The following is an 11,413-nucleotide window of genomic DNA, read 5'->3' on the forward strand; positions in this document are numbered from 1 at the left end:
CTGATATCAACACAGAAATTTGTGAATGCTGTTATCAACACCAAAACATTACTCAGAATTCTTACCACCACAATGCTAGGGCAATACTATTTCTATTTTTACTCTTCTAGGGAGATAAAGCTAAACATGCTACATGTCAGCAAAAAGGTCATGTGGACATACATTTTAATTATATTTGTGGTTATTTATCCTAGAAATGTTAATTTAATGGTAATAAATAATCAAACTTGTAGTTACCTTAATGCACACATTATAAATATGTATATAAATTATAACCAGTAAGGAAAGTAGTAAAGTCGGACGGGGCCGACTATATGATACCCTTCACCACTATGGGTATATTCAACAGATGGGATCCTAACGGACGTCGCATTTTTGAAGGACCATTAACATTAAAATAAACATTTCATTCCGCAACCTATACTAAATTTTGGTCAGATATAGAGTTGCTTCTTACAATGGGAAATTATGTAAATAAATTTAAAGCAAAATATCGAAATCTAAACCGATATCTTCATTTACTTATAAATCCAAATTTCATGAAAATCGAAGGATATATAGGGACTTTGGTGCAGTATTTACCAAAAATCGGACGAATATATATATGGGAGCTATATCGAAATCTAGAACCGATTTTCACGAAACTTAGCACACATCATTCTAGACTTAACTCAGTACGCTGTCCAAAATTTCATGCAAATCGAAAGGTATATAGGGACTTTGGTGCACCATTTACATAAAATCGGACAAAACTATATATGGGAGCTATATCCAAATCGAATTATATATAGGGACTTTGGTGCACCATTTACGTTAAATCGGACGAAATTATAAATGGGAGCTATATCTAAATCTGAACCAATTTTTGGGAAACTTGGCACACAGCATTCTGCACCTAATTCAGTACTCTATAGCAAATTTCGTGCAAATCGAAAGATATATAGAGACTTTGGGGCACCATTTACATGAAATCGGACGAAACTGTATATGGGAGCTATATCTAAATCTGGACCGATTTTTTCGAAACTTGGCAGACATCATTCTAGGCTCAATTCAGTACGTTATGCCAAATTTCGTGCAAATCGAAAGATATATAGGGACTTTGGGGCACCATTTACATGAAATCGGACGAAACTATATATTGGAGCTACAACTAAATCTGGACCAATTTTCATGAATATCTAAATCTGGACCGATTTTCTTGAAACTTGGCAGACATCATTCTAGGCTCAGTTCAGTACGTTAAGCCAAATTTCGAGCAAATCGAAAGATATATAGGGACTTTGGGGCACCATTTACATGAAATCGGACGAAACTATATATGTGGGCTACATCTAAATCTGGACTAATTTTCATGAAACTTGGCAGACATCATTCTAGACCTTAATGATTAGGCTGTACCAAATTTCGTGCAAATCGAAAGATATATAGGGACTTTGGGGCACCATTTACATGAAATCGGACGAAACTATATATGGGAGCTATATCTAAATCTGGACCAATTTTCTCGAAACTTGGCAGACATCATTCTAGGCTCAATTCAGTACGTTATGCCAAATTTCGTGCAAATCGAAAGATATATAGGGACTTTGGCACACCATTTACATGAAATCGGACGAAACTATATATGGGAGCTATATCTAAATCTGGACCGATTTTCTCGAAACTTGGCAGACATCATTCTAGACCTTAATGATTAGGCTGTACCAAATTTCGTGCAAATCGAAAGATATATAGGGACATTGGGGCACCATTTACATGAAATCGGACGAAACTATATATGGGAGCTATATCTAAATCTGGACCGATTTTCTCGAAACTTGGCAGACATCATTCTAGGCTTAATTCAGTACGTTGTGCCAAATTTCGTGCAAATCGAAAGATATATAGGGACTTTGGGGCACCATTTACATGAAATCGGACGAAACTATATATGGGAGCTATATCTAAATCTGAACCGATTTTCATGAAACTTGGCAGACATCATTCTAGACCTAAATGATTAGGCTGTACCAAATTTCGTGCAAATCGAAAGATATATAGGGACCGTTTACATTAAATCGGTAAAATATATATATGGCAGCTATATCTAAATCTGAACCGATTTTTCCCAATTTCAATAGGGTTCGTCCTTGGGCCGAATAAGTGACCTATGCCAAATTTCATCCAATTCGGATCATAAATGCGACCTATACTTTGTTTACAATTTAACATGGACAGACAGACAGACGGACGGACGGACATGCATAAATTGACTTAGAAAGTGATTCTATGCATATTCTCAAAAGGAACCATGTGTCTATCTCGTTTCCTTTTGCCTGTTACAAACATATGCACAAAGACGTAATACCCTGTACCACAGTGTTGTGAAGGGTATAATTAGTCATCATTAAATTTAAGTGATATAAATAGTGTGATACTGAACGCTCCGCACTATTCAAGTTCTTAAAAAAAATAATAAATTTTGTTTTATACAAAACCAGTGAAAATTAAATATAATTAAATATTATTTGTATTCCTTTATTCATCTTGTGTATCTTCTGAAAAAAATAAACAACAAAAGTACTTCAAAACTTACCACATTTTTATTGGCATTCTCCTGTTTTATTTTCTTTCTGTCTTTATTGCTACAACTTGCCACTGCTATTGTTGCTGTTGATATTGCATTTCATCTGCTGGGGGTTTCCATCATCGCTGTCTTCGTTGTTGCCGTTGTTGCTTTGCTCATTGCAGTGCCACTGCCGATGGCGTTCTTACCGACAATCCACATCTTGTGCTGTTATTTTATATGTCTCAACTATTCTTACGCGAATTAGTGAAGAGATATCGTCTAATACAAGTGGTGCCAATGGATATGTCAGGATATTATGGTAAGTTCGCATCTGCAATTTATCCATTATTCTTAATTGTTCGGTTCATTGGTCATAGACAACCGCTGCTGCTGCTGCTGCGTACACATCGACTCTAGCGCATTTCTCGTTTACACCCTGTTGTTTCCATTTGATACACAAACACACAATTTGTTAACAAGAAAAAACAGAAGAAGAAACAAATAGCAAGACAAATAATTCCACAGCTTGTGGAAATTGAGATAAATATTATTGCAAGGGAGAGCTAACAAATATTTGTTTTAGGTGTAGACAATAATTTATTTGAAGAGCTGCGGAACGGACGTTTGGAAAATATAATCTGGATATTATCCACCATAGTATGGAGGGTATATTAACTTTATTTTACCGTTTGTAACTCATCGAAATAGTCATATCCGATCCCATAACGTATATATATTCTTGATAAGCGTAAATGACGATTAAAACATTTCCGTCCGTCCGTCGGTCTGTTAATATCCAAAATGTTTTGTCTGCAGGCAGGCATATTCGTATGTTTGTAACATGCAAAAGGAAACGAGATGGAGCCATAGTTCCTTTAGAGAATATGCAAAGTATCACTTTCTGAGCCGACTTGTACATGTGTCCGTGAGGGTCGCATTTATAACCCGAGTTGGATGAATTTTGGTACAGCTCATTTACTTGGCCCAAGGACAAATCCTATTGAAATTGGTGAAAATCGGTTCAGATTTAGATAAAGCTCTCATATATATTTTCGTCCGATTCTTAGCAAAGGGACGAAACAAAAAGTCAAATTTAGGCCGATTGACACAAAACGCGTGCTAAATTTTGTTGAAATTGGTTTAGATATATCTCGCATATATTTTCGTCCGATTGACACGATATCACAACGTATCAAATTGAGAATAACGTTATAGCGTTTTGTTGTTGCAGATATAGACCTTAAATGTGCCCGAATGAAATGAAAATTAGCATAGGTTGCAGAATGGCATTTTTATACCCTTCACCACACTGTGGTACCGGGTATTATGGCTTTGTGCATATGTTTGTAACAGGCAAAACGAAACGAGATAGACACATGGTTCCTTTTGAGGATATGCATAGAATCACTTTTTAAGTCGATTTATGCATGTCCGTCCATCTGCCCATGTTAAATTGTAAACAAAGTACAGGTCGCATTTATAATACGAATTAGATGAAATTTGGCACTGGTCACTTATTCGGCCCAAGGACGAATCCTATTGAAATTGGGAAAAATCGGTTCAGATTTAGATATAGCTCCCATATATATTTTCGTCGGATTTATATATGCTTCGATTTGCACGAAATTTGGCACAGAGTACTGAATTAGGTGTAGAACGATGCAAAATTTCGTGAAAATCGGTTCAGATTTAGATATAGCTCCCATATATAGTTTCGTTCGATTTGAGATAAATTGTGCACCAAAGTCCCTATATATCCTTCGATTTGCACGAAATTTGGCATAGCGTACTGAAGTAACGCTAGAATGATGTGTATTAAGTTTCGTGAAAATCGGTTCAGATTTAGATATAGCTCCCATATATATTTTCGTCGGATTTAAGGTAAATAGTGCACCAAAGTTCTTATATATTCTTCGATTTGCACGAAATTTGGCACAGAGTACTGAATTAGGTCTAGAACGATGTGTGTAAAATCGGTTCAGATTTAGATAAAGCTCCCATATATAGCTTCGTCCGATTTGAGATAAATTGTGCACCAAAGTCCCTATATATCCTTCGATTTGCACGAAATTTGGCATAGAGTAGTGAAGTAACGCTAGAATGATGTGTATTAAGTTTCGTGAAAATCGGTTCAGATTTAGATATAGCTCCCATACATATTTTCGTCCGATTTAAGGTAAATAAAGCAGCAAAGTCCCTATATATGCTTCGATTTGCACGAAATTTGGCACAGCGTACTGAATTAAGTCTAGAACTATGTGTGTAAAATTTCGTGAAAATCGGTTCAGATTTAGATATAGCTCCCATATATATTTTCGTCCGATTTTAGGTAAATAGTGCACCAAAGGCCCTATATATCCTTCGATTTGCACGAAATTTGGCATAGCGTACTGAATTAAGTCTAGAACATGTGTATCAGTTCATCGGTTCAGATTTAGATATAGCTCCCAAATATATTCTCGTCCGATTGTAGGCAAACAGTGCACAAAAGTCCCTATATATCTCTCGATGTGCACGAAATTTGGCATAGCGTCCTGAATTGAGTCTAGAATGGTGTGTATTAAGTTTCGTGAAAATCGGTTCAAATGTAGATATAACTCCCATATATATTTTCGTCCGATTTTATGTAAATGCTGCACCAAAGTCCCTACATATTCTTGGATTTGCACCAAATTTGTCAAAGCGTACTGAATTGTGTTTTGAATGATGTGTGGTAAGATTAGGATCGGTTCAGATTTCTATATAGGTCTCACATATTTATATATTCGTCCGATTTTACATAAATGGCTCTCCACACTCCTAATGTTTGTCCGAATAACACGAAAACATTTATGATCTTCAGAATTATTCAAAGCACCTCGTTGTGTTTAAACACAATTGAAATTTCCACTACTTGGCAGCAGGGCAACCTTAAGTTACATTTCTAAATAAAATGTTCATAGTAGCTAATGGGTTTATGAATGGGTCATTATGATTCGATACCACTGAAAGGTCTAGTCCCTTTATATTATTTGATTTGATGTAAAGCATTATCCGTTGTTATTGTGGGTATGTCATTTCTGTGGTTAATTACTTAATTACACTAGTATCTATTTGTACAGTTGAATATACATTTGTTGAATTCATATATTAATGACATTATAGTGTGACTATATCATATGTATTTTTTTTGTTTCTTTTTTGTTTTCAGAAAATCGTGCAGGTCCCTCGAATATTGGCAATGTCATTAGCCAAATATTACTCTGCAAACAAATAACACCGGATTTCAATCAAGAAGAGCTGTGTAGTATTACAAAGGATTCACAGGATATCGCATTGTTACTATCGGAAATGCAAGAGTTCATGCCAAAACATGAAACATATCTGCGTAAGTACACAAAGCATTCATATACACGAACAAACAACCATTCATTTATTCATTCAGCACTAGCACGGCAAGGAAAGGCTTTTGTGGTTTTATCCTTTTCCATGGGTTTTTCATGTACATAAAATGATTATGATGATGAGATTTGCATGTGTGTGAGTGAGTTCGGTTGTTTGTTTGTGATAACATAAACATTAGTTTGCTTTTAATGTTTTTGGTAGTACAAGAACTTTTTCAATTTGAATAGATTAAGGCATTCATTTTTAAAATTTGTTAAATATTTGTCTGCTTTCTGTCAACTAGTTTAAATATTTATTAATGAAAGAGGGTAATGTGTATTTTACATTATGTAGCATAATTACAATTTAAAATATTTTTTTCAAAAATGAGATTTGAAACTAAAAACCATATGACCAGGGTTTTCTCCACAATTTAGCAAAATAGAAATATGATTGCTGTATTAATTTGCCTTTTTGGAAAATTTAATAAAATGATTTCACAAAATAACAAAGAAAGTGTCATGGTCAGGCGTTGTTGAATATAATACCCTACTCCATTTTGGATATATACAAAACCAGTAAAAAAAGTAAAAAAGCAGACGTAGAATGTTTGAAGGACCGTTGACATAAAACCGGTCGAAAATATATACCGGATAAATAACATACTTTAATTTACACAAAATTCAGACAGTTAGACGAACTTTGGGTCTGCAGTGTTCCGTTTACATAAAATCGGACAAAACTTTGAGTTTATGGTGCCCCATAAACGTCAAATCGTACGAAAGTATGCATGAGAGCTATATCTAAATTCAGACCGATTTGTACAAAGCTTCTCATACGCCAATCTGTACATTATTCAGTACGCTGTGGAATCATATGTGTCAATTGGACAAATAAGTGTTATTTGGGTAAACTATTGTGGAGTCGGGAACTACATATAAATCTGGAGCTATATCTAAATCTGAACCGATTTTCTAGGTTTCGTTATGCATATCCCGTATGTATATCCTTCTCCGTGTTTGAAACATTTACATAAAGACATAACACCTTGTACCACAGTATGGTGAAGGGTATCAAAACCAGCAGCTTGTAATAGAATATTCAAAATTATACATTTGTTGTAAATCTTTATGATTATTGCCACTATTTTACTTGTAACCTTTGGTAATTCTACTTAAATACATTTTCTCATATTTCCATTGTTTTATTTTCTCCGTTTCCCTTTTACAGAACGCCATACTGCACTGGATACCAATGGACCTTGGGCAAATAAAGGACGCCACAATCACATTTGCAAAAATATGAGTTTACTTTGTTGTGTCTCTCGACCAAATTATCTCTGAAAGTAATTTGTAAGCCATCATCAGGACCAGTAGCATCATCAGCACCACAATCAGCCACCATGACCATCATCATAGAGTTTTCAACCAACAAACCACCCACCCACATCCATACCAACAAACCAGAAAGGAAAGAAGTAAAGTCGGACTGGGCCGTCTATATGATACCCTTCACCATTTTGGGTATATATGTATCCGAAAAGACGTCGCAATTTTGAAGGAATTTTGACATGAAATTGAACGGACTTAAATATGTGATTTTTTAATCTTTCTGGAACCTATGCTAAATTTCATTTCATTTGGGCAAGTTTAGAGTCGTTTGTGCACAGTGCGACAGATTTGTGTAAATCGATTTAAAGCAAACTTGACACACGCTATTCGGTATGCTGCACTGTTTTAAATTTAATCTCAATAAATAAGTCGAAATATATATGGAAGCTACGAGATATCTATATCTGAACCGATTTGAAGCAAACTTGCCAGAGATTAATTTATACTAATTTCAATACGTTGTGGCAATCGGCTGTGGATCTTTAGTGCACAATTTACGTAAAATCGGACGAAAATATATATAGGAGGTATACACATCATTTCATACTAAATTCAATACGCTATGCCAAAATTCGTTCAAATGGAATGATTTTCAGGGACTTTGGTGCACCATTTACCTCAAATCGGACGAAACTATGTATGGAAGCTATATCTAAATCTGAACCGATTTTCACGAAACTTAGCACACATCATTCTAGACTTAATTTAGTACGCTATACCAAAATTCATGCCAATCAAAAGATTAGCAGGGACCATTTACCTTAAATCGGATGAAAATATATATGGGAGCTATATCTAAATCTGGACCGATTTTTCCCAATTTCAATAGGGTTCGTCCTTGGGCCAAACAAATGAGCTGTACCAAATTTCATCCAATTCGGATCATAAATGCGGCCTGTACTTTGTTTACAATTTAACATGTACAGACGGACGGACGGACATGCATAAATCGACTCAGAAAGTGATTCTAAAGGAACCGTGGGTCTATCTAGATTATTTTTGGCTGTTACAAACATATGCACAAAGACATAATACCCTGTCCCACAGTGTGGTGAAGGGTATAAAAAGGAACTAGAAACATAATATCAGAAATGCATAGTAAGGAAAAAAAGGTTAACTTAAAAAGACATTTTAAAGGAACAACAACAAACAAAACTGTTTACAATTTAACATGGACAGACGGACGAGTATATATTTAACAATTTATTAGAAAGGCAACAGTCGTTTCTAGAGATATACACACAGTCACATAGATATATATATATATATATATATATACGTATTTAGTTTCCTTTTTACAATTGTTACACATTTCCACCCTGAAGGTAATCAAAATATATACATTTATTTTTATTTTTCAAAAGTAATTAAGGAACAAACAAACAACCAAAAAATGCACCAATTAGAATTTTAGAAGAAAAAGACAAAAAACAAACATAGAACATAAAACAGTGGAAGAAAAGTAAAATGGAGGAACATGAAATCTTGAAATGTTAACAAACACATCAATTATTTTTTAGAGACTTAAGTATAGAATTTAGACATAAATTACACCATACATACACACATTTTTGTATTCAATATATATTTTTTTGTGAATACATTATATACACGAACATATATACACTCAATTAGTATATTTGAATGATAAACAATTTGGTAATTTAATAATTATGAAATTTGTTACTTTAGAATAAAAATTAAAATTTTTTTAATTGAAAAAGAAATAAAAATGGAAAAAAACATATTGATTTCGGAACAAAACTAACTGGAAGTAAATAATACACCACACAGTGTTGATAATTTTGATACAATAATATACCTTAATTAGTCACAGTTAGGCAATGTGAATTTGTATCGAAGCAATGTACCCTAAAACAAGTAAAAGTTTGGTCTGACGAGAGACCATAGCATCATCTGTTGGACAACACTGTCCTTCTCCGAATTTCAAAACTGATGTCATTTTTATATATTTTTTGCGGTACCAAGATATACAAAATATTTGAATACCTCGAAGCTGTAGTTCTCAATTGCCGAGATAGAGGCAACTCCACACGAGTTACGAGTTATTTATCCCATATTAGTTCGCTATTGGAAGGTATTTGGAGTATGGTGCCAGGGAAGTTAATGACCTGTACTTTCTAGGTAATAACCAAAAGGATACAGCTCTGACCGAACAAATTTATTGCACCAGGTTTTGCACGGTGAATGAGGATGCCACCACGAGAATTAAAGTAATTTCGCCTGACATCACAATTGTGGCATCGGATATGTTAAATGATCTCATCTGACAACCCATAATTTCCCTCGGTTCTAATCATGACATGTGTACTCCGTACATTTATGAATAATGGTAAAGCTGCTTGCCAAGGTTTTACATATTTAACCAATCACCGCTTCAAAGAGCTGTCCGTTGCCTCAAATCTTAGAGTAGCTCAGATTCTCGATTCAGATTCCATTTTTATCACTTTTCCAGAAAAATATCCAGTCGTCTTCGTACAAAAACTAATTTCTATTCCCAACAAGATTTTTAATAGATTCCCTGATTGTCTCTGTGTGATTTAATATGTTACGAATATCCATTTTCCATATATTATTTTGCATTAAGGGAACCCCCCCCCCCCCATTCACGATTTTTTATTTTTAAGATTTTAAATGGGCTGGTAAATGAATACCAATGCTTGTTAAGGTTTGTAACTTGGCAAATATATATTTGAAGATTTAAAAAGGAAGAAAAATAATTTACAAAAATTTGTTGTTGTTGTTTTGTTGTTGTTTTTGGGGTTCAAAGAAAAGTCCATATTTTCGATGGCGGGCATGATAACTCCTCACTGGAACATCGGAATCCGAAAATTCCAACTGTGTTAGAAAGAGGACATGTCTGGCTCTCGTATGAACTAGGATTATTGACTTCGCACAACAATTAACAAAATGGCGGAACTTTGAAAAATTTTTTATGGAAAATCGCCTATTTTTTACCACAAACTAAGTTAAAAAATAAGGAAGATCTTCACCGATTGGCTTTATCCTAGTTCATACGAGAGCTACACACTCCCAGAGAAACGTGTCAAAATTTGAAACCGATTGGATTATTAGTTTTTGAGTTATCGTGCCCGCCATTCGTTTTGAGAAAAACGCGTTTAAAGTTTGAGAAGTCCTTTAGCCGTCACTTGATGCTGCACAATAAATCGGCTATATCTTCAAGAGTTCTTGAGATTTTCACTTGAAATTTTGTAGGAACATTCTAGAATTGGAGTAGATTCGAATTAAATCAAAAAAAATTTTGACACTGAGAATGTTGCCAGGGTATTATAGCATTTGTAACGCCCAAGAGTTTGTAACGTCGCGAAATATTGGTCCTAGACCCACCTTTAACTATACCGATCGTCATATGGATGGCCAAAACAAAAGCTAAAGAAATGGGATGGAAATTTGTATGGGTAAAAAATGGAAATATATATGCCCGCAAAAATGAAAACTCCAGCTTTACGATTATACATAACTCTACAGATATTGAAAATATAACCTCAACAAATTAATTAAAAGTATTTGCCAAAACTGAAAAAATAAATCAATAAAAACTGCAATTTAAAAGTTATCAAAATTAATGCTATAAAAACTATATTCGATATCGAAAATAAACTGTATATACAGAATTATAATTTTATTTTTATTTTTTTTATTTTTTATACTATTTTAAATTCCAAAATAATAATGAATTTTACTGAAGAAATAGTTAATAGTGTAAACGACATAAGCATGGAATATTTGAATTATAATATGTCGATGATAAGTTTTAACATTAGATCTTTAAGAAAAAATTTTCTGACATTTATCGCAAGTATCGCAAAAGTTATGGATAAAATTCAATTAATAATACTCTGCGAAACAAATATATCTGATAGTGAAAGTCAATTTTTATCACATTGATGGTTTTAATGGAATCTTTTCTAACAGAGAAGGTCGTGGTGGTGGAATTGCGGTTTATCTCAGAAATAACATACAATACACGGAGATAAAAATTGATTTGAAGTCCGCAGAAACAATGAGATTAGATATCAAAACTTCAACCAACATTGAGTTCACGATAATACCAGTTTACCGCCCA

General features: G+C 34.1%; 1 protein-coding gene across 1 annotated transcript; it reads left to right on the forward strand.

The window, feature by feature from the left end:
• Nucleotides 1–2,733: 2,733 nt before the first annotated feature.
• On the forward strand, nucleotides 2,734–7,274 carry LOC133321882 (uncharacterized; the record flags this gene model as incomplete). Its single annotated transcript, XM_061530956.1, has 3 exons — nucleotides 2,734–2,870; nucleotides 5,742–5,918; nucleotides 7,145–7,274. Coding segments are annotated over 3 exons (427 nt in total), but the record flags the coding sequence as incomplete, so codon positions are not given.
• Nucleotides 7,275–11,413: the final 4,139 nt, after the last annotated feature.

This window comes from Musca vetustissima, unplaced genomic scaffold, assembly GCF_032173495.1.
Source record: "Musca vetustissima isolate MV318-11 ecotype Yass unplaced genomic scaffold, APGP_CSIRO_Mvet_v1 utg7845, whole genome shotgun sequence".
NCBI classification, from domain to species: Eukaryota; Metazoa; Arthropoda; class Insecta; order Diptera; family Muscidae; genus Musca; species Musca vetustissima.